At 33.3% G+C, this 25,484-nt stretch overlaps 1 protein-coding gene across 1 annotated transcript in view; it reads left to right on the top strand.

The window, feature by feature from the left end:
* LOC118205412 (vitellogenin-like) overlaps positions 1 to 17,966 on the top strand; it is an 83,934-nt gene extending 65,968 nt beyond the window's left edge. Inside the window, exons 23-28 of the mRNA XM_085825955.1 lie at positions 3,966 to 4,169; positions 7,579 to 7,882; positions 8,063 to 8,226; positions 11,900 to 12,142; positions 13,910 to 14,126; positions 17,558 to 17,966. Of these exons, the coding sequence (XP_085682081.1) occupies positions 3,966 to 4,169; positions 7,579 to 7,882; positions 8,063 to 8,226; positions 11,900 to 12,142; positions 13,910 to 14,126; positions 17,558 to 17,811 (1,386 nt within the window). The 3' untranslated portion in view covers positions 17,812 to 17,966. The remainder of the gene's footprint in view (positions 1 to 3,965; positions 4,170 to 7,578; positions 7,883 to 8,062; positions 8,227 to 11,899; positions 12,143 to 13,909; positions 14,127 to 17,557) is intronic.
* Positions 17,967 to 25,484: the final 7,518 nt, after the last annotated feature.

Here is a 25,484-nt window from a genome sequence, read left to right as displayed (position 1 = left end):
TTTATAAATTTTTCGAAAACAATTTTGAATTATAACCTATAAAATGTTTACCATCATCTTAAGTAGATGTATTTCTAAACATACCTGCAAAAAATTAGAGTTTTTATTCGAAATCTCCTAAAATATATGTGAATTTACGTATTAGCACGATATGAAATTTGGCATATTTGTTATAAGCTATAATAACGCCAAATGTGTTTTTCGCACTTTGTTAAAATTATTTGAACGTATGAACGATGACCTTTTTTACGCTCTTGTACAATAAAAGAAAGAAAGGTAAATAGGTTGCTATGAAGTAAGAACTCCGCTAATTGAATTATTCTTGGCGCAAACTGAAAAAAATGGACCGAGATAAATTTTTAAATTTCTCCGTAAATTTCTCACCAAAAAATTACAAAATTTAATATATAAGCATAATTTGAGTCGTAGAATCGAAATATGAAAAAAACATTGTCATGTCATTTCAGAAAAGGGCCGATTTTGTGTCAAAATACCTATATTAGAACAATGCTATATATAAATATAATATATATACTAAGTCGCGCTTTCGAGACATGGAAAACGCAATTTGAACTTCGTCAATCGGCCCAGTAGAACGAGAGATATAGATAGAACTGTCCCCCCCTTTTTTTCGCAGTGTACTTCACGAATTAATCGTAGATAGTTATAAAGTAATAATAATATTATTCCTAATTATTAATCATTTATCTAGCATAACAAAAAAGGTTAATTCAGTGTATTTCTGCAATATTTCTGAAATATATTTCATTGTTTAACCAACCTTTAAAAGTATGTTCATTCACAGTACTTTGTTGTGTCCTAAAGGAATTACCTCCAAAATGTCAGCGAGCTACCACCCCAATTACAATCTGCATAGATTAAAATTTAACAAGTTTACTTATCCAAGCTTGATGGCTTACAACTGAAGCAAGAATTTTAATACAAAAAGAGAAGTATTTTTTGATAACTTACAATGTAATGTCTTACACAGCCTGCTTTGGAATTTACAACTTTTTTAATTATTACAATTTTTAAAATAAATGCTCTAAAATAGCATACCTGGTTTTAATCTCATCTAATTATAAAACAAGGAAGTAAAATTAAGACACAATAACACGCCGAACAAATACCAATTCAGAAGTCAAACATTAAAAATCAGCGTTATACCTACAAAATTTTCACAGGACTAGTTTCGATGGTTTTACCGAACCATCATCTTCAGCTGGAAAACCGCAAATGAACAAGATAGGAAATAATGATTAGATAAGATAAGAAAGCCTGGACAAGAATAAGCAAGTGGCGCCATCTGTTGGCGAAACCAGAACTAAAACATAATTTCTCTAAAAGCCGAAGGCAAATTTGGATTGGAATTAGGATCGTTAACTAGAACAGAAAGATTTTTATGAATGTGAAATGCCTCTAGAAAATCCAGTTCTCCAATGGAAGATGTTTTTTGAATAATTTTGGCAGCAGAAAAATTGAAAGTGTGATTTTCGGACCAACAATGTTGAACAACAGAAGACTTCTGTGTTTCCTTTTTTCTAACATATGCCTCATGTTCTTTGACGCGAAATTTTAAGGCTCTCTTAGTTTGGCCAATGTAAATTAAACCATACTGGCAAGGAATCCTATAAATACCCCAGGAATTCATATCCTGGGGTATTTATAGGATTCCTTGCCAGTTATAGGATTCCTTGCCATTTCTAACCCGGATATTATCATTTCAAAGGCCGACAAAGGTGGCCAGATAGTCGTCATGGATAAGAACACTTACATCAATGGTGTCACTAAACTCTTAAACGAAGGACCATATAATCCGATCCCTAAAGATCCTTCACCTTCGGACTTATCCAAAATAAAAACTGCGATCAAATCTTCGCAAATCATTTCAAGCAACTTAAAACATTCGCTTATCCCATCTGTTGCGAATTGTGCCAGATTATATGCTCTTCCCAAAATTCATAAAAGTGGTATTCCTTTCCGCTCTATTGTATCAAATTTAGGTACTGCCTCGTATCCTTTAGCTAAATATTTAGTTTCTAGATTTTCCACTCTATTAGACAATAACATTTACACCATAAAAAATTCAATAGAGTTTGTAAAAAAGGTTAAAAACATTTCTCCTAGTAATTTACTCATGGTTTCTTTTGATGTAAAATCATTATTCACCAATGTCCCAGTGGAGGGTGCATTAAGATGTCTAGAAACCAGACTTCGCGAATTTCATTTCTCTTGCATCGAAATTGATGAGCTAATTTCTCTCACTCAACTCTGTTTGAAACAAACACATTTTGTTTTCCAAAATAAATATTACAAGCAAACTGAGGGATTAGCCATGGGAAGCCCCCTCAGTCCCATCCTGGCTGATATCTACATGCATTATTATGAATCAAAATTGTTTGAAACTTTAAACTTCCCGGCATGGTTCCGCTACGTAGACGATACTTTTACCCTGTTTGAAGGTAATAAAGATGATTTAAATAAAGTTCTTTCAACAATGAATTCCATTGATCCTGCTATTCAGTTCACTTTTGAACTTGAGACTTGCAATTCTCTTCCGTTTCTCGACATTCTGGTCACACGTAACACATCCAACTTCAGTACTACAGTTTACCGTAAACCTTCATCTGTTTGCCTTCCACCACACTTTAAATCATGTCATCCGACTAAACAAAAGTTAGCTTCATTCTATTCCTATGTTTTCCGTGCTCTTCAAGTTTGCTCCTCCAAACTAGCCCTTGATGAAGAACTAAATTATTTAAAAGCAATAGCTATTGACAGGGGCTTTTCACCCAACATTATTAATCAAGCAATTAAAAAATTCTCATCTCAACACACTAAAAGCCACACTCTTATTTTAGGAGATTATAAAAATTCTGTTGTCATTCCCTTCTTTCCATCAATTAGCTATAAAATTGCACATATTTTGCAGAAATTTAACTTTCGGGTTGTTTATTCTCCCATCAATAAAATTCCAACTTCTATACTCAAGGACCCCATTCCGGATATGAATTCCTGGGGTATTTATAGGATTCCTTGCCAGTGTGGTTTAATTTACATTGGCCAAACTAAGAGAGCCTTAAAATTTCGCGTCAAAGAACATGAGGCATATGTTAGAAAAAAGGAAACACAGAAGTCTTCTGTTGTTCAACATTGTTGGTCCGAAAATCACACTTTCAATTTTTCTGCTGCCAAAATTATTCAAAAAACATCTTCCATTGGAGAACTGGATTTTCTAGAGGCATTTCACATTCATAAAAATCTTTCTGTTCTAGTTAACGATCCTAATTCCAATCCAAATTTGCCTTCGGCTTTTAGAGAAATTATGTTTTAGTTCTGGTTTCGCCAACAGATGGCGCCACTTACTTATTCTTGTCCAGGCTTTCTTATCTTATCTAATCATTATTTCCTATCTTGTTCATTTGCGGTTTTCCAGCTGAAGATGATGGTTCGGTAAAACCATCGAAACTAGTCCTGTGAAAATTTTGTAGGTATAACGCTGATTTTTGTTGTTTGACTTCTGAATTGGTAAGGAAGTAAAAAGCAAGTATAACAGTAAGTGGCAACAGGAATCATTGTGCCTCCAAGTCATTGCGAAATCTTTCTAAATATCGTTACCATTTAAACGTTCTTAAGCGTATTTTAATACCCATAACCTTCTGGTCTGAGCTAATATATGAGGTCTGAAAGAAATGATAGGTCAGCGTTTTAACTTACTGTTACTCAAACGTAAAATAATCGTAGCGTATTTATTTTAATTTGAATGAAAAAGAGTTTTAAGTTCTTTTCCTTTTCCTTCTACACCTTAGACACCTTTTTCTCCTTCCCACGAAAGTTTTCATATGAAAAATAAAAACATTTTTTTATTCTTTAAATAAAAGTCTAGTTTCACCTACTGCAAAGTTTTTCAATTTACATTTGAAGTTCTGAATATGTGTTTTTATTAGCCTCGCTTTTACTTTTAGGCTCTGTTGGCCCACAGATCTCTTGAGGATCTACTCCATAACGAACTGCTTTCTCCAAAGCTTTCTGAACTATATTTGCCAAAAACTCATAAACAATGTATTCATGATGTCAGACATGGAAACTCTTTATCCGTGGCATGCGTTAAAGCTATTAAAGAAGCTTCCATCTATAATAGTTTGGATCTTGATATTATCTGGCGCAATGTAAGTAGAATCTTCTTATATGTTCATCTATTTTAATTCAAATACCATAATGTTCTTTTAAGTATAATTTGACTTCGATAGTCTTACAACTATGGCTAGAAAAATAATTAAGTATTTGTTGAAATCGAATGCATTTAAAAAAATTATGTTAAATAAGCGGTAGAGTTGGTAATAGTAAGTAGTATAAAGATTAAAGTAGCATTGAAAGGTCTAAAGTTGAGCTGAATAATTTAAGCAAACACTTTCCGCATCGTGTAAAGTTGTAGATTACTGATGATTTTTACAAAAACTGTGATTAATTTTTAGATTTTTGCGGTCATTTCATAAAATTCGCATAAATTAAATCAGTAACGAATTTGGGTCAGGCAGCATAAACTGCCATAAATTTTCTTTTCAAGCATCCATTCGAAATTATTAATTAAAACTTCAAGATCGTGCTTTTTTACTGGTCTTGCTTTACAGTGGGAAAATCAGGGCATGTTTACATCAGATTTAAATTGCACTACATAATTTCCTGCCCAATCGGTTAAATTTATCATTTATTTAAAAAATATGTAATTTCCCCCCAAATTTAAGTATAATATTCGTCCATATAAACTGACCAAGGATCGAAATTTCGGGGTTGCTAAATCTACGATTGTAAGCATCGTTCCGTTTCGATGTTTCTCTGGGGACTAATCGTTGATCTATCCATTTATTAGATAATTACTTTATATTTTCCCCTCACTACTGCAGATTGCATTGTCGCTCATAAAAAAAATAATTCTCATACTGGGAAAGAATGAGTAGCCTTATTTTAAGATTTAATCTCCTTCGTGTAGTTAATTGTATTCACTCAGTGCTCAACTCTCAGCATTTTATTATGGCTTATATCTTATAGATTTCTTCGCTTTTATTCTATTAAAGTAAGTGTCGAGTAACCTAATAAACTGCTAAGCAAATAATCGCTTAAGTCCAAGAACAGAAACGTAAACTCAAGAAAGATTAATTACCCTTTATTTGCTCATAATAAGTTTAACAGTCGGCCCCTTTCTCAGGATGTGCAGCAAAGCCTCCACTTCAGCTAAACTAGTTGGCCCCTAATATTAAATTAGCCAGCGAACTATCAAAAGGCACGTAATACGGCCGAGCGTAGTAACAGCTTAGAGCGACGTAAGCCAAAGGCAAACGCGAGCTATTCAGGAATCCGAACTCTCTAGGGCAACTTGACTTAAATACTATCCTCCTTCTCATTTGCATTTAACGCGATTTTAAAAACTCATTCTGGTAGGGAGTTGTAATCTGAAGCTAGGAGAGACAGAAAAGAAGCATAAACTTAAAATAATTGTTATAAATTTAAAATATGCCTTACAACCTTATCCATCAAATATAAGTGTTGAACAATGATGGAGCGATCATATTCCCTCTTATTCTGAGTAGTATCCTCGTGAAGATAAGGATTTAATCTATCTTTATCGAATTCCAACTGACTTCCTAAATGTAAATCATCAGATACGTCAAATCCCTTTCCCAAGAATTGAGAGAACCATTTTGTAGCCTTATTCAACAATGGCATGAGTCCTGTGCGCAACTAAAATTGTTGTCGTCGCTCCTGCTTTCCCTAATCCTCGGTTAAACTCGATAAGGAAAACATACTGGAAATGTACATCTTTATCCCCTTGGCATTCCCTCTTGTTTTGTCTACTAGACAGGCAAAATGTGCTCAAAATGAACATGTATTACGTTTCCAAAAACACAAAATTACAAACTAAGCAATAAAAACAAAGTAACGAGCAATTGTTCTGAGCAATGCAGAGTTGCTAACTCATAACACAGTGGAAAATATTGGCTCTGCATTTCTGCATAGAGCCAATATTTCTTTATTAGTCTGACTCTACCGGTGGCTGAATTGCGAAAGATATTGATATTTCATCTCGACTTCAGTTCCTATGTACTTATGGAGATTTTTCGATATGAACATAAATCAAAGACATTTTCACAGTCGCTGCCTAACCTTCATGAAGTCACAAAGGAGTGGGCTTTATTTCTTGAAAGTCTTCAAACTTATCCAATTCTTCATCCGCTTTCGAATAAAGTGCCACATTTTGTCCATTAATACCGCGCGAAAGAATGTTTAATACGAAGCATGGATGGAAAGAGATTTTCTGTTTGCTATTATTAAGTTATCAGGACTTGTATGTATTTTGATTTGTTTCGGGAATATGACGTGTCCTGAATAGGAACAGGTAGCTTACTCAAGCTATGTTCAAATATGTGTGGAATGGACGACACAAGCAGGAATGGTTAACTTTACCCTTTATTGTTCACGATATTACAAGTGCTCCCGGCACTTCGAGATACAGAGACCAACCACTTGTGGTCTGAATTTAAAAATATAAAGAACTACTAACTAAAAATAAGACTTAACTGCGAGTGCTTTACGCAATTGACTAACGCCAAGACTGTCCTTTTGAATTATTACGTATGTAATATACGCAAACTGCTGAAACTACAATACGTTATACCAAGAGGACTAAACCTCTGGCCTTAAAGGCGGACAGCAGCTGATTGGAAACTCGCGTGTAATACAGTGGCAAGGCGGCTCACTTTCTCTCTATCTAACTCTGCTCTTGGTAAAAAGCCACAACTTAAATACTTGGGCGTTAGCAAGTACAAGCCCAACTTACTTGGGCGTTAGCAAGTACAAGTAAGCCACAACTTAATACTTGGGAGTTAGCAAGTACAAAAATTTAATTAATTTTTAAAAAGCTAATGTTAGTTCAATTACAAATTAAATGGTTTTATTTCCCGCGCAGTGCAGCGCGTGACGAATATTAAAAGAAAGCTAAGCCGGAAAACTGAAAATACAAGAGCGCGGGCATTTAACATTTAATAAGTATCTCTTTTTGATTTCGAGAAAGTACTAGAAAATTCTCGCGCGCGATTTTAAAATCTTATAAAAGGAGGAAAACCTCTCAGTTCGTTGTAGTTACTTAGTTTGTTGTTGTTTAGAAAACTGCTCTTGTTGACTGTAGCGAATTCGCGGATTAGCTTTCTTTAGCTGTTTTGAATTAAGTTCTATTGAACGTTTGAGTAGTTAGAAGATACTACTGTGATATATTATGATACTGCACGATTATTTAAAGACATTTAATCATATTTGTTGTGATAATAATAAATGTTTCTTCATTTTTCATCGGACTTGGGCATTCATTTCGTAACGAACCCGTACGCACGCAACAATTTTCACGCGTTTATTCTGGCCGGAAGTGGAAAATAAGAGATTATAGTAAAGTTTTAAAATAAAACAAACTTTAGTAAAACTTAAGATCCTAAAAAGTTATCAGATAAATGTAAATTCATTGGATATTCATAAAATTCAACACTTAGATTTATTTCTCATGTAATTAATATTCCTTAATTATTTTAGGAATTACCCCCTGAACTTTTTGATTTGTTAATCAAAGTGGAGTTAGCCGCGAAATTCGCCTTCTTTCCTCACCTGGAAGTGGAAATAAAGAAAGGAGTATCGAAGGTGAGATGGCCGTATCTTCGATTCCACTCCATCATAATCGATAAGCTGGTTGATAAACCTGTTGCTGATATTGTCATCGAGAAGCCAGATGAAATCCTGAAGTTCCATAAAGTGGAGTTAGGACCTATTCAGCCTATCTCCTGCATAGAGCCTCTTGTAGATACTTACTTTCAGGCTTACAGCAACAACACTTATCCAGGTAAGAACAATTTTGCAATATCCATCTGCCAAGTATAATTACTAAAACAGTAGAACACTATAATTTAAATTCCATCTTCGCTTGTCAAGAAATATGTTTATGATTGATATGTAATTTTAAAATTTAACTTAATATTTTTACTGCATATGTCATAACAAAAATTTAATTTTTATTATCTAGTTTCATGCATCATCACCGAGAAACAAGTGAAAACATACGATGCAAAGGTTTACCAACTACCAGAAAATGCTCCGGAACACACTTATATTGTATCAGCTCACAGCATAGAGCACAAAAAATTCGCTGTCCTAGCCAAGATAAGACCAGGCTCAAATGCTGTCGAGGTAGTACAATGAAATCTTTGATCAAATTTGGTATTTAAGTGCAACATTGTTCTCATATTCGTAAAATATAACTTAACATTTATACGAACATACGCATACTGTTTTGTAAAGTGTTAAAATACATTTGATCTCAAGTTCGAAGATGGTTTTGAACACCGTACAATGCATTATCTAAAACTATATTTGACTTGCGTTATTAAAAGAATAGCATGAGTAAAAAATTGTACTTCAAATGCGTAACACGGGAAACATTTTTTTAAAAATAAAAACTGCGACAGAGAAATTTTAATATAAAATACAGAGTCGTAAGCGGCGTTAAAATAGTGGATATGAAACCTGTTGGAGTTATTAAAGCAGATTAGAGCTTTTGCAACATCAATAGATAAATGGATAGATTTAAATCAATAGATTTAAATATCATGCTCTTCGCACTTAAACCTTAAAATTCAGTTCAACAGCAATACCACAAAATATTTTTAAAAGAGCATATCTTTAGAATTTCCGATACACAGTCTCGGCGAGTTCGCGATAAAAGTGATTTTTCCCGTACAGTGTTGCCATTGCTCGCTTTGAAATCGTTGAGTTTGTTAATCAAAATTTTTTAATTTTGACAAAATATGAAATAGATAATAAAGCAAGTTCGAAATTCAAACTTCGGGCTTCCAGGTGCCCTTATTCGGTTGGAAGACTATGTTATTCAAAATTTGATGCGTCTAGGTACCGTTGTTTTTTCACAATGCTATAAATATTCGTGCAGGTTCTTCATTATTTAGTTTCTTTAAATATAATACATGGAAAAATATTTAGTGGCAACAGTTTGAGAAGTGAATCGACGCAAAATGCTGTTTCGAAATTAAGGGGTGTTGGAACCCAAAAATCTTAAAAAAATAGTGGTTTCAGATTTTTGCATTTTCAAATTCTCTACTCTTTTAGCTTTCTAAAACTACAATTCTCTAATCTCTATGCAAATTAGAACTGTTAAAAATCAAGTTTTAATTTGTCATTGAATGCTTTGATAAATGAGGATTTTTAAAATAAAAACGCGTTTTTCTCCAAACGTGATTTTTTTATACTCGATGTACCTTTTCTCAGGAACTACTGCTCACAGGTATCTAAAATTTTTTATGGCTTATTTATTAGGTTTCCTAATATTTACCGAAATGAGCTTTTTGTGATAAACTAAGAAAAAAAAATTAATTTTTTTGTGTGAAAAAAGTGCTAATTTTTACTATGCCTAAAAAAGTATTCTGTAAATTTCTCTAAAATACAAAATTTTTCAAAAGCTCATTTCAGTATAATCAGATAGATATACTTTAATTACACAAAAAATTTAAGATAAAGCGTGCATCTACAGCAGATTTTGTGAAAAGGTACATCGAAAATGGCCAGTTTAACATTTTTGATATAGGAAATGCTGATATCCCTTAATAGCCCTTCTGGATTAACGCCATTTTGGCTAAAAATTAAAATTAGCTCAATTTCCTAAAAGGAAAAACCAGAGTACTGTAGATTTTGAATAAACCTCCAAAAGTTTGGAAGGCAAACAGGTATAAATCCGCTCACCAGTTATAAAGTATATCTCTCGCCTTCTTAGCATGCCTTCGTGATGTAATGGCCAGCACACTCGGCACGGATTCCACAGGTCCGAGGTTCGAGTCCCGGCGAGGGCATTGATCATTTTTCATGGCTCCTGCTTCTAAATAACCTAATGTCTCTACACGGTGACCGAGCCGTAAAATCGCTGAGCACTGGTATTCGACCTGGGTTCGAATCCAACCAAGCGAGCTGGTTGCATGGGTCTTTTAAAGGTTTTCTCCAGGTGCAACGGATTCAAGTCAGCTTTTCTGAGAAAATTCTCCACGAAAGTATCCCTTTACTAGGCAGGAAGTTCTCGAGTGCCAGACAAATAAACCAAAACCAGACATAAATCTCTTTCTTCAGGAGGAAGAGAAATAAATGTCTGATGACCCTCGAAATGTCTGATTTTTATTCAAAATTCATCCCCTTTTTTTGATAAATTCAGTCTTCAAAATAGTCATGGGCAAAGCTTTTATCTTCAACTTCAGTGTTCTTAAAATAATATTTTCATGTGGAAGATAAGGCACTCGTAAGCGGGAAAAAATTCTTTAATTACCTCAAAATATTACAACAATAAATAAATCCGTAAAATATACGCATAATTAAACGATTAGGTAGCGAATATGTCTGAAGCAAAGAAAACGAGAGTATTCAAAATATAACTGACTGCGGTTTCTGCGTTAATTAACGAGTCTTCATTAGGATTATAGGATTATGTAATTGGTTTTAAATTTCAAAGAAAATTTGTTGTGCAAAAGTTCGATATTTAATAGTTTCCCTTTATGTAAGCGTATGCGTTTTGTAACAACCATTAATTTGAGACTGACGCACTTAAGAAAGGTTAATTATAAGCATTATTGTAGAAGATAAAGCAATAAAAATCAGAGTAATATGTATAAATTTGCGAGACTAATTTCGAAGGTTTAAATATCAGAAAGCTCTCTGCAACTGAAGAAGAAGGTTCTATAATTAAGCCTTCGAAACTAGTCCTGCAAATTTATGAATATTACGCTAATTTTTGTTGCTTTAACCCTCTAACAATCGTTACTGGGCGTGTTATTATAACTCAAATATAAGCATTTACTACTGTTAGTTAGAAAGGAAATTACCGACTTAAAAGACAGGGATTATTGTAATTCATAATTTAAACACATGATCTCTTGTATTAAATTAACTATACTTATTTAATCAACTTCAAAATATTAACTTACTCATCCACTTAAGCACCCGTAAATTTATACATGCATTGCATGAAGTCTTGAAATCAAATATCGCATAACATTACATATTTATAATTGCTTAACACTTCCATTTTTACCATTTAAAATATTTAAATAACGTCAAATATATGCGTTAATTTATGACAGTGTGTATAAAGACGAAATATGTATATATTTCAATCATATTAATAGAGACGACAATATTTGAACTCATGCATTTTTGGTAAATAATTTAGAAAAGAGAAGAGTTTTGATTTCCTTTTGCCATTTTCCTTCTCTTTTTTTACAAAATCATGAATCTAAATCAACGGAGTAACAAGATTGTTGAACACAGCTAGTTCGACCTGACTCAGAACTCAACGATGCCCGCTCTTAGACATACCTCATCTTAGCGGGTATCTCTCGTTCGATTAGAAGTTTTCCGTTAAACAAAGGAATGGTGTATTGTACGTAATGTGCTACCATAATTTAAAGATGAATTAAAAACGTTTTATTGAATGAAATGGGAATAGCTTTCAGAATTGGCAGCTTGCCTGTCCAATTTGCCATTGGTTGTCTAATTGCATAGTAATGAATGGGGATCTAATTGCATAGTAATGGAACTTGAAAACTTGAACTGAATGGGGATCTAATTGCATAGTAATGGAACTTGAAAACTTGAAATATGTTATAGACTCTTATCTAACTTACTACGTAATACTACATAAGCAAAAACATTGATCTTAATAATATGTATTATCAATGTCAAGGTTATGTTTCTAATGAAATTCTAAGTGAACGAAATATAGCGCAGTAAGTCAAGAAAAAAAAACAATTACCATTAAGTAATTAGTGATATTGCCATGCAAATAAGTAATTTAAATACTTTTTTCCAGGAAATCCAACTGTTTATAGGAGCGGATGTAATTGTCCTCATTCCTCCTTCAAGGCACGTATACAACCTCAAGCACAACGAAGTAAATGTGCCTATTCGCTTGTTGAAATCTAAAGTACTGAACTGGGAAGAACAGATTCATGCCTTCGTCTATCCACTTGTTGATGGAAATGTAGTTCTTGAAGTGCATGCCCATGTGGCAGGTGTCAGAGTCACCTATGACGGAAAGAATCTGAAGTTAAAGGTACTTCATAAACCTCTAAATACAATAACCGAAGATAAATCAAATGATTTATTCTATAACATAACATGTAAAAATTAATTTAAACCATCATAATATTCAATGATATGCATTGCCTCGTAATCATGATTGGCAATTGAAATTGAAAGATTGCCAATCATGCCTACTGGGTTCATTAAGGAAATAAGAGTTTTATGTCCAATCAATCCATAAAATACAATCAGTTTTCGATTAACAAGGGGCAAAATACCCTGGCTCTATCTTAAAAAACATTAAACTTATTTATTGCAGAATGAATGGAAAAATTGCTATGAAATAAAAATAATGAATTATTATAAAATTGCTATGGATATTATTATGGATAGCTGCGAATTTCTGTTATCAGTTACTAGGCAAAAGTTATTATGAATTGTTGTTACGTATTATTACTATGAAATTTTTATGAATTACTATGAAATTATTAATAATAACGTGATGCAGAATTTAGTATGAACAGTTTGTTCCTTTGGTTTTGAATACTGATTTCACTTACATAACCAAATGAGAATATTATCCAGATTAAACTGCTCTAAAGTACAGGTAAATTATTAATATTATTTTAATCTTAATTATGTTTTCCTTTTTCTTGTATTTTTTACCTAACCTCTGATAATTATGATTTTGAGTGAACTGTGGGTATCGTTCCTGGTACTGTAGAGGTAAATTAGGAGTTCACTTTATGTAATTTGTAATCTTTGTAAGGTACGTGATTATAACACATTTAAGTTAACTGAAAAAGATGTATTATAAGGTTAATAATGATTTCATGAAATATTTTAAAAATTTATAGCAAATAAACTACATACTCAGTCAAAATTTTGCCTTCACCTTTGTTGGCATCATCTGACGACAGTGTTATCGCGATGAAAAGTGAGACGATGCCACTAAAAATCAGTCCTTCAAACTCAGTTGTAGTATATAATATCAATTAGGCACGTTACAAGTCTTTTTCCATGAAGTGAATTATGTTAAAAAAAGAGAGAGAGAGATTACTTCTTATTTAACGTAATAAAGTTTGGTATCGGTTGCGCAATTTATACGTCGGGCAATTTTTAAATATTTCGTGGATTTACGAACAATCCTATATTATGCATTCAGTAAAATATAATGGAAGGTGACGGCCCTTACTCTCATAACAGAATTATATATATTAATAAAAGTTATAGCGGCTCGTATTCTTAGCAAATATAAACTAACGAGATGCTAGCAGACTGTTTAGGAATTATCCTCTAGCCGAGAGAAGGTTGTAAAGAACCCTTTATTAACTCAATATCTTTCACAAATGGTACCGACTCGGGCTTACAAAAGCCAGCACGTCTGGCTTAACTCAAAAGGTAACAAGTAACTTCAAATAGAATAGAATTAAATTAACCTAACGGCCTTTCACAGATTACTTAACAAGCAGGAAGGCTCTGACTCGTAAAAGCCGGCGTAAACAAGCTTAATGGCTAAAAGCGCTCTGCCACAGAAATCCAAACGCTAGTAAATCAAAGATAGCAACGTGGCCCTCAGGCAGGCAGAACACGCTCCAGAACTACCTTCAAAACTTTTCCTTAAATACTAACTTCTTTCTATCTCATTTGAATACATACGCACTAACTTATTATTAGCATTTTGGATAGAAAGCGTGGGTTCAAAAATGAGAGTGATAGGAAAAGTTGCTTCAAAAATAAAATTAACTGCTAAATAAATAAAATGAATCCCCACAAATCAATAACTCTTGTTGTTTAGATTCATCCAAGATACAAGGGCGAACTGTCCGGGTTGTGCAGTGAATTCGATGGTGACGTTCTTCGAGAATTCGTAGGAGTCGATGGATGTTTATATTCTAACAGTGATGATTTCGTCAAATCTGCCATTGTTGACAGTGATGCAGACAGGACACCAGAACATCCAGTTATATGTGATCAGGATGAAATTCTACACCGCACCAGGGAGAAACAGTACTGTAAGTTCATTAACTATAACATGAATGCTTCTGTTTATTATATATGTAACAAATTTATAGTTTTTAATCTTGCGCAGAGTTTTCTTCTAATTTATAGCTGCCATCAACATCAGATGAGTTTGCGAAAGTATTCTGTATTCATAATAACAATAAGATATGACTAAGGTACTCTATTCATAAAATAATATATAGAATGCTTCTATACATGCTACTATTACAATATTCAAAAATGCATTGCGTTTTAATTTGTGTGTCAAAGCACTTGTGCCCTTTTACTTAAGGAGTTTTACTTAAGCAGGCAGACATCTCAGGTTTTATTAAAATTCTCAGAAAATCGATTTCAAAAATTCACGACAAAACTAATGTTTATTAAATTATAAGGTATTTCTCCCGCCTGCTTACCATGCCTTCGTGGTGTAATGGTCAGCACACTTGGCGCGTATTCGAGAGGTCTGAGGTTCGAATCCCGGCGAGAGCATTGCTCATTTTTCACATCTCCTGCATCAAAATGTTTCTACAGTGGCGCCCAAACTAATGTTTCTACATTCTTAACTAACTAATGTTTTTACAGTGGCGCCCAAACTAAAAGGTGATGAATGATGATTTTCTCTACCAGGATTTATCCATTGGATCACCTAAGCCCGTTGCCCTCTAAAAGAAGGAGTATATACGGTATTTCTCACGCCTTCTTAGCATGCCCTTCGTGGCGCACTCGGCGCGTATTTGAGAGGTCCGAGGTTCAAGTCCCGGCGAGGGCATTGCTCAATTTTTCATGTACTCTTGCTTCAAAAATACCTACTGACTCTACAAAATGATAAAGTTAAGTTGAAAATTTCATATGATGTACTGTAAAATCAGAGCGCATGTTAGAAATGCTCTTCTAAAAGTTCCTCTGTAAAAGTTCCTCTTAAAAAATATTTCTAAAGCGTAATCTAATTGCATAGTAAAAACGAGCTGTTAATTATAAGCTTTAAATGTAGCTTTTTCAATTTTATATTTTACGTCGCTCTTTCGCAATTTTCGAAATCAGTAGGCAATTAATGAAATATTATGTGTTCGACCTAATGCGGTATGTCGAATATGATATTTTGGATTCATGAATTAAAAGGTTTTTGCAAAAATATTAAAACTTTAGACGTTACTAAAATAAAAAATAAACACATAAAAAAGCACGATTAATCAGATTAAAAATATCTGAATTTGAATTAAATTCATATCACTTTTTTAATAATATTGTATTGAGCAACTGCTATATATAAAATTAATTACATATTACTTTTAAAAATTTATTTAATTTAAGTACATGCTTATAAAATGGAAAATAAAAACTAACGGTTTAGAAAATTTTTTAAAAAAATTCCTTTAATATAATTTCTTGTGCGTCATTAAAAAAATTTTATAATAAAATGAACATTTTTAAGAAAATGAAAAATTTTGAGTCTGCCCAAAACTTAGCCTATTTCTTTCTAGTTGTTGACTTAACTGTAAAGGTTCCTATAACATAATTTTAAATTTAATATTTCCATTTAACAGACTTTTACTTATGAATCAGTTTCGTGAATCAATTCAACATATTTATAAACAGTTTAAGAATTAGTTCAACATGTTAATGAAACAGTTTCTGTTCAACTGCAGAAACAAACATATACAGAATTTTTTATAAATTATTGCAATAGATTAAATACTTTAGTACTCAGACGTGATAAAGTATAATAAAACGGCCATTCCATAGCTTTAGGAAAAAAACACATACACTTTTTTTACTTCACAGTTGATGGTGAAACATCTTATTCAAGGCTAATGAACGTTTACCAGGATCTCTTGTTTTAATTCCACATGATTTTTCTCGCTTATGGCCATCAAGGATTTACTGGAAGATCTGCGGACAATATCAAAGATCATATTTATCCTTTTACCTTTTCTGTATGGTGTCGAGGCATCCAGGTTTAGTCTTCATGCAACCATATGATTCACTACTGTATGCCTATTAAGTGGAAACACTAGGCCAGTATAAGATTTTCGAGTTTCGATTGAGAATACCAATGATATATACCTATCTAGTATACTATCTAAAGTGGAAGAGGTTAAAGCTCTCCTAATTTGATTAATGTAGAAAAAATTGCCAAATAGAATATGGCAGGATTATCGCGTGGCATTTGTCGGTGTGGACATTTGGCACACGTATTTCCGCATATGTGAGCTGAGGTGTTTCATGAAAAACTTGCATATCAAATGGTATGGTTACGGCTCTGATATCCATCACGTATTTTATTTACTAATTATTGAAATCGTTCCCGTGATAACAACTTTAAGAAATTTAGAATGGCTATTGTGATTAAATGATTTATGCAAAATTACAGTAAGTAGAAATTAAATCCAAAAAGAAAATATGAAGGGTTTCAGATTTTAAATTACGTCCAAATGGGCGTTTTTTTAACATTTTGTGCGTTACCTTTATTTATTGAATATCATGCTGTTCGCACTTAAACCGTAAAATTCAGTTCAAGAGCAATATCGCAAACTAATGTTAAATTGAGCATATCTTTAGAATTTCCCATACACAGTCTCACGCGCTGGAGATAAAAATGTTTTTTCTATGCAACGTTGCCATTGCTCGCTTTGAAATCCTTAAGTTCATTAATCAAAAATTCATTAAAGTTTTACAAAATAGAAAATTGATAATAAAGCAAATTCCAAATTTGGGCTTCCAGATGCCCATATTCGTAGGAGGATTACGTCATTCAAAATTGGATGGCTCTATGTACTGTTGTTTTATCACAATGCGAGAAACATACATACATTTATGCAGATTCTTCTTGATTATTTTCTTCAAATACAATACAGGGTGATAATATTGGGTGGCAACAGTTTGAAAAGTGAAACTGATATTCAGAGTGACTCAACGGAAAATCGTAAAACGAAAACAATAGTCCCTCAGGGACAAAGCCCCTTTGGACTAATAAGATGTTCCAGCAATCATATTAGGGAAAATTCCCATATTTATTCTTTTATGAAAACAAACTGAAATAGTGGGAGATTATTCCTCCATTGGCTTCAAGCAGAATCATTTAATGATTGATGTTCCAAGAATACCCTTTTCCCATTTTATTTCTTTCTATAGCTTAAAATTTTCAGAAATAAATCTGCAAAAAATGTTTTATAACAATTTGAATGGAATGACAACGTGTCGCAATCAAGCAACATTCAACGTTCTAAAACGAATTTTCTAATTAACAAATTACTGAACTGAATTATTTCAGAAATGAAAGCAGAATTTTGCAATCCGATAAAAAGCATCATGTTGTATAGTATTAGTACAGAAGACTCTTATAAATAATTTCTCTTTACATTAGACTTAAAGTGTGTATTTATTATTTTGAAGAACAAATGCTATTTAAATAAAATCTTACAATATGGTTTTATTCCATTAGCTCCTAGAATGAGACGAAACTTAGTCTTGGCCAAGGGCGAGGAGCTGTGCTTCTCTGTGAAACCCGTCCCAATGTGTGATAATCAGGCATCACCACAGCAAACAAAACAAGAAAACGTCAAATTTCATTGCTTACCCAAACGTGATGTTGCCGCCAGGAGAATGGTAACTGAAGCAAAAAGAAGGATTTTGGGAGAATTAGAAGCCAAGTCTGCTGATTTAACACAAACCGTAAATGTAGCCAAGATGTGTTAAAAACTCCAACTGACTTCTAGGAATTCCAGCTGGCTTCTAGAATGAATGTGGACTGTGAATTTATTTAAACTTTAGCTAAAATATTTTGTAATGAATTTAATAAGACAACCACGTGTAAAAATCTGTGAGTAATAAATGTGAATGTACATGCTTTACTAAGATTTTTTTCATTTATTAATCAGTTTTGCAACTTTTACCAATCAGATATCTTTTATTTGATGAAGAAAAACCGCATTTAGTCACAAGTTCCTCACCCCCTTCTTTTTTCGAATTTCATTGTACGGAAATCAAGAGCAGAAAACTTTGCGAATAATTTAATTTCGAATGACGAAGATACAATAATAATAATGTAACAAATGAAAAATATTCGTGGATGAACCACCGGTAGTTATTGCAGTATTATTTATTTAAAGGAAACTTGCATTCCATTAAGAATACATTCTAATATTAATATTACAATATCTACGAAGATATCTTCATCTCTACTTCTTTATACAGTGGAACCTCGAGATACGAGTTCAATTCGTTCCAGCATTGAAACTAGCTTCCCCGCTGAAAATAATGGAAATCCAGTTAATCCGTTGCGTACCTCCAAAAATATCAACATAAAAATCCATTTTTCCATAAGTAGCACTGGTAAATAATATAACCCTAGTTTACCGTTATCATAGCTTCCGACACCGAATCGCCTTTTAAATGCTTCTCATTAATCTACACCAACAACAGCTTCGCAGCATCTTCTAAGAGTTTTAGGCGGCGCTTGGCAGCAACGGTAACTCCTTTGGCGACATCAAGTTTCTTATTTCTTCCTTCTTCTTCAGAATAGTGCAGATCGTCGATGTCGCACAGCCGTAAATCTTCGCCAATTCTGTCACTCTTACACCATACTTATGTTTATCTATTATTTCTTTCTAAATTTCAATGGCCATTGCTGCCTTCTCTTCCTTTGCAGCACTATTTGAGGTAAAAATCTTCTTGGGAGGCATCGTAAAATAATTATTTTCACCTTAAATGTAAGAAACAGTTAACTCACAAGAGCACAAACACGAAGATCAAAGAACACTGAGTGATCTGACGAGGGGATTCCTCAAGTCGAGCCGGATCGGGAAATGGCGCCACTCATACCAATAGCCTGGCTCCTTGCTCGTTACTCGAGTCAATGCTCGTATTTAGAGACGAATTTTTCTCTCATACTTTCCTCGTATCTCGAATTTCTCGTTGATAGAGGTTCTCGTATCTCGAGGTTCCACTGTATATTGAATCTCGCCAGCTTTTATTGCCAACTTCTATTGCCCAAGCCTGAAATCATTTAACTGCTGTTTGCGTCGTCTGCTACAGCTTGGAAGTCGTAGCCATCGTTTTCGTTGCCGGTCAGTCTGTCTTCTCATGTGTAATGATCTTCAGAACCATGAAAAGCATTAGATATCCTGTTTTTCTCGAAACTGCTCACTATTACTGCTTTATCACCAAACACCCAAAAGCCAAATCACCCAAATTTTCAGAACTCTGTGTAAGGAACAGAAAATATTTCAATCATTTGGCGCTAACAGAATATGTTTTTAACGCAGGAGTAATTTGCGGACGAGCCATTAAATGGAAAAGAAATTCATAATACCATTACTTGAAAGCATTACAAATGAAACTATATGGTATTTTCTCCCTCTTTCCTGCATGCCTTCGTGGTGTAACGGTAACACACTCGGCGCGTATTCGAGAGGGCCAGGTTCGACTCCCCGCGAAGAAATTGCACAATTTTCTCGTCTCCTCTATCATAATAACATAATGACCCTACTACAGTGGCGCCCGAACTAAAAGATAGTGGATGATGATCCTTCAGCACCAGAATTTGGAGATTGGATCCCCTTTTTCCTAGTCGCTGTTAAAAAGGGGAGTATATAAGGTATTTTCTTCCTCTTTTCTGCATGCTTCCGCGGTGTAACGGTAGTACACTCGGCGCGTATTTGAGAGATCCAGGTTCGAGTCCCGGCGACGGCATTGCACAGTTTTCTTGTCTCCTGCTTCATAATAATCTAATGACAATAGAAAACGAATGAAATAATTTGGATGTTGAATACATATAGAGGCATAAAAAAGTAGTTGAATTCATGGTCGATTTAACACATTTATTTCTTGGCAAAACAATGGCTTTATTGTAAATGAACATTTCCGATGTATTATTGATAAACTGGCGTAAGCGCGTTCATACTTGAATCAATTTTACTTTTTTTAAATGTTGTAGTAAGGAAAGCAGTGACAGCAAGCTAGCTAGACACAGAAACAGAGAACAATAAGAAGTGTTTAAGATGAAAACTTGGTTCAGAATGATTTAGTTTTAGTTTACCTCTAACCCTATTGGTAAATTTAAGTTTTGATCCAGATGTAAGTATGTGCGTCATTAGCGTTATGCAAAACTCATATAATATGGATCAATTTCGAGACGACACAGGTTATGAGAGATTTATTGTAAGCAAGCACTATTTTTAGGAGAGAAAGGTGGAAATAATCAAATATAAAAAGACAATTAAGGGAAGTTTCAAATTAAAGTTAGAATAATTACTATTTATTTTTATTTCCAATGGGAGGCACTAGCCTTTATAGGCGTTAGCCACTACTAAGGCCAAAAGCGGTGGTCACTTTATTACAGAGACACCTAACATGTGAGCCACCGTTACCTCCTGTGAAGGGACAGATAATTTACATCCGTGCCTTGTCCGGTATTCGAACCTTCGGTACGGCAATCAGACTCACTACCCACTTTCCCGTCTGGGCGGTTTAAGACTAGAATTGTGATTTATATATTTTTATATCTTATACAAACAAGCCATAATCAAGTATTAATATAAAAAGGTTTTAAGTATAAATAAATTCATAAATGAAAATAATTTAATAATAAAATTAGTGTAAAACCCGAACTCATCTTATTTGAAGTCCAGTTATTATTATTATTAACGTGTTCCGTCCTAAAGCACGACACAGAACGGAGAGATGCATTTGTGGAGGACTTTCTAAGGAAACTGGCTCGTATTAACACGTTACACATGGGGAAAACCAAAAAAAAAAAAAAAAAAAAAAAAAAAACCATCCATGCAACCAAACTTGTTCGTGGAATTCGAACCTTGGACCAAACTTAACAGTAGAATAGAAGAGAAACACGCCAATGTGACAATCAAAATCGCAATAACAACCTTGTATAAATACAAGGTTGTTATTGCGTACATATATTAAAACACTCAATCGATTTAGCTGCCCTCAAAAATCGATTGAGTGTTTTAACACATGTACGCTAAATACAAGGTTGTTATTGCGATTTTCAAACTTAAGAGTGTTCAAAGACTTTACCGCTCGGCCGCTTGTGCGCCGACGCCCCCTTTAGAATTCCCTTCTTGCTTTCTTCCTCCTCCCATTATATCCATGTGCCCTAAAGGGCAGAAGCTTCAGGGTTAACTTTTACTGCAATCGTTCTTCTAAATATGCTAAACTTTTTCAGTGCCAATTTGTGAGTGTTATTTGATTTTTTAAATCTGCGGTTCATTGGTGTTAACTGGGAATGTGTTCCAGACTCCAAAGCGTTTTCGGGGAAAGTGCAAAATCATCTACTGCTTGGCGCGTTTTTAAGAATTGCACATACTCATCCATAGACACATCGACCTATTTTCATTTAAAAAAACATCCCAGAATTGCACAAAAATGGCATTGCGCACTCCCTTGATTTAATCCCTGGACACATCGACTTATTTTCACTTAAAAAGTAGAAAGTAAAAGTAAAAGAAAATTGACAAAAATCCAATTCTTTTTACTCTTGTAAAATGCGCCAAACAAATACAATGTCTCACAAAAGTGATGGGACACTTGTGCTTTACAAAAGGAAATTGTAATGAAATAAATTAAAAAAACATGTAAAACGTTTTTGTGGGTGTGTTTCATACTTAAATTTAGTAACAATTATTACATAACATACATTTTCTCAAAATATTAAAATAATAATTTAATAAAAATACAATTGTTTAGAACGGAGCAAAAAATGGCTCACATAAGTGATGAGACACCATTAGATACTGCTACATACTACAATAAAAATATTTTTTGGATTTTTATTTTTACTCAAAAGCAATTAGTAATAATTTATAAGATCGTCTGGCGTCTTTCTCTCCAGTTTGTTTTGGAATTTTTGTGTTTTTTAGCTCTGTGCAGCCATGAATGCTAAACGAAAAAAAATTTGCCTGAAATTCGAAAATTAGTTATTAATTTGCATATTGAACGTGAAAACTCTATTAGAGAAACTGCTGAAACAGTTAACGTGAGTCATTCAACAGTTTTCAAATTCATTAAACAATATAAAAAGAATCATATGATTCAGGATAAAAGAAGACCTGGCCGACCATCAAAGCTATCCAATGGAATAAAGCGAATTATTGTTCAAAATATTTAAAAAAATCGAAGAATGAGTGCTCCTAAAGTTGCTGCTGATTTACAAGCATTATATGGAATAATTGTTAATCCTGAGACTATTAGAAGAGTAATTCGATCTACTGGATATCACGGTTGAGCAGCCGGGAAAAAATTCTTCGTAAGTGAAAAGAATAGAAAACTCAGACTGGCTTTCGCAAAATCCAATATAAATAAGAACTCTGATTACTGGAATGAAGTTATATTTGCTGATGAGAGTAAATTTAATATATTTGGTTCTGACGGTAGAATCTTGGTGTAGAGAAAACCCAGGAAAGAATTTCGCAAACAGAACTTGATGCCAACAGTAAAACATGGTGGAGGAGGAGTTACGGTATGGGAGTGTATGTCGTCCGCTGGAGTTGGTAATCTTGTTTTTATTGACAGTATAATGGATCAGTACAAGTATATTGACATTTTAAATCAAAATTTGAAATCTTCAGCACGAAAATTGACCCTTCATAACGATTTTAAATTATACCAGGACAATGACTCCAAGCACACTGCTTTGAACGTTAGACTCTGGCTGCTGTATAACTGTCCTGAAATAATAAAAGCACCACCACAATCTCCAGACTTATCCCATACAGAATATTTGGCAATCATTGGAATCAAGAATTCGCAAGCACACCATTTCTTCAAAACAACAATTAAAATCAGTGCTTCAAGAAGAATGGGGTAAAATCACTCCAGAAATCACAAAAAAATTAGTCGAATCCATCTCAAGAAGATTAAATCATGTTTTAAAAGTAAAAGGAAATCCAACAAAATATTAAAACCTTTTAGAAAGTAAAATTTTTGGATAAATATTTGATGGAAAAGTAAGTGTCCCATCACTTATGTGAGCCATTTTTTGCTCCGTTCTAAACAACTGTAATTTTATTAAATTAATATTTTAATATTTTAAGAAAATGTATGTTATATAATAATTGTTACTAAATTTAAGTATGAAGCACACCCACAAAAACTTTTTACATATTTTTTTAATTTATTTTACTACAGTTTCCTTTCGTAAAGCAGAAGTGTCCCATCACTTTTGTGAGACACTGTATGTGGGCGATTCTGCACTTTAGTGGCGTTTTCAAACGTTCCACGCAATTTCCATTGGTTTATTATATAAAAGATAGTTAAACACCTTACATCAAACAGTTCTGGGATATCTTAAATACAGTTAACGTCTTTAAAAAGATAAATTATTAAATTTATAACAGAATTGTTCTTAAATTTGTAGCGTCTTGCCATGTTTACTTCAGTCATGGAACTTTTAATATATTTTGCTAAACAAGTAAAAATTTCCAGATGCAGAAAATAATTCTTATGATGTATTTTCATTTAAAACAAAAAATTACAACAAGAAACATTGTATAACAAAACATTTCAACAAAAATTAGGACTTTCCGAATTATTATGTGAGGTACGGGTTAACAGTTTTTGAACAAATTATTTTATTAACAAGGAATATTTTGATGACATTTATTTTACAACAATCAAGGTTTAAAATAGTGAAAAATTAATTCTGTCTTTCAATATTTAGTACAAAAACTATGCAAACAAATTTCAAAAATACAAATATCCGAAAACAAATTTAAGCCGCTGTATATTATTTTATATTGACCACTTTAAAATTAGCAGATGCAAAATGACCTTTAATATAATAAAAAATTCTTTTGTTATATTAGAATTGGAAAAGACATTTTTCCGCCATCAATTAAATTTTTTTCTTTCATATTAAATGTTTAATTTTATTGCTTCATGTAAATAACAGAACAATTTAGAAAAAGAAAAGTAATGTCTTACTTTGACTCTTTACATGGTATTGATTCCTTTATCTAAAATGTTTTCAAACGCAAAAGCATTAATTGTTTACAAAGTTCTCTCTCCGATAGGATATCTTCTGTTGCCATTTCGATAAACCAGAGTTAATTTTTTTCTTTGTAGAGTTGCGCGCCTCCAACCTGCACGCAACCAAGAGGTGACTGTTGAAACTGGAATTTAGACAGAGTCTTGCTAAGGGTTTAAGTCTCTTTTTATTCAACTTAAGAAATTACAATTGCGTGCTCTTGACGCTCACAAACTACGCCGACCCGGCGGTAAAATAAAAATAAGAACCTGAAAAAAAATAATAACAAGACTCTAACTATGAGGCTCTCTAAACGTAACTAACCTCATCGCGTTTTACAATACCCCTGCTAATTCAGCAAACTTTGAATATCACGTTGAACGATTAACAATTCTCCGAGGCAAGCACACAGGCCGAAACGCGGGATTCTTCAATTTCTGGCTAACTACCTCCGCGCTCGTGAAGTAAGAACAGCACATCTCGAACTCGTTTCCATTCTATTTAACTCAGAATACTTCCGCTGATAATTTGAATCCTTGCGCGTTCTACTAAAATTTACATACTCTGGCATTGGCAGTTCCAAGGGAAAGTAAGGCTTGACAGGAAAGATAGTTTAAACTTAAAATAAATGTTAGTTAAAATAAATATAAACCCTACATTTGCCGCTGCCAGAATTTGGAAAACTTGGAAGCAGGTCCTACAAACGACCTGTTGTAAAGTTTCTAGAATTCTGAACTAACTCTTAAGAGCCTCGTTTAAAAAAAAAAAATCTTATGTAACAAAAGTATACTAAATTTCTGTCGATACTTATATAAATCTCTCTTCTTACAGCAACTTTTCCTGAACTTCAGCAATCAATCTTGTTCTTTTCCTTCCAGCATCTGGAAGGAATAAGTATCAGTATCATTCTAAATACATTATAATTTACACTTTCTTGACACTGAATAAATTTTTGTTTTTAAGCGATTCTTTTTCCTTAGTTACTGCTTACTTCACATTCATTCAATTATTCAAACATTAATTTAACTTTACCCTGGCTCTCCACCATGTGTGGTGTCAAACGGGAATATTCGTGTTTTAGTCTTACAACACTTCCCCTAACCATCATGATTTGTTAGAATTCAACGACCAAATAGACACACCTTACTCGACATTCTACAACTCGATGAGCTACTTTAACATTCTTAAAAATTCAAGTGTAGGTGGAGAACCCTACAAAACACATTCATTCTAACTTCCCCCTCATTCATCTTTAGACATGCAGGCTTTCGCTCTAAAGCATGATTTTATCTACAGTTTAATACTTAAATTCGAATTCATTGCTTTTAAGCATTTACTTTTAGCATCTAAAATTTTATGCTTCTAGACTAAATTCTACTTTTACATA

This window comes from Stegodyphus dumicola, chromosome 10, assembly GCF_044657685.1.
Source record: "Stegodyphus dumicola isolate Sdum_Otavi_A_Nest chromosome 10, ASM4465768v1".
Lineage (NCBI taxonomy): Eukaryota > Metazoa > Arthropoda > Arachnida > Araneae > Eresidae > Stegodyphus > Stegodyphus dumicola.
Note: the sequence above shows the minus strand (reverse complement) of the source record. Positions and strands in the feature narration are given on the sequence as shown.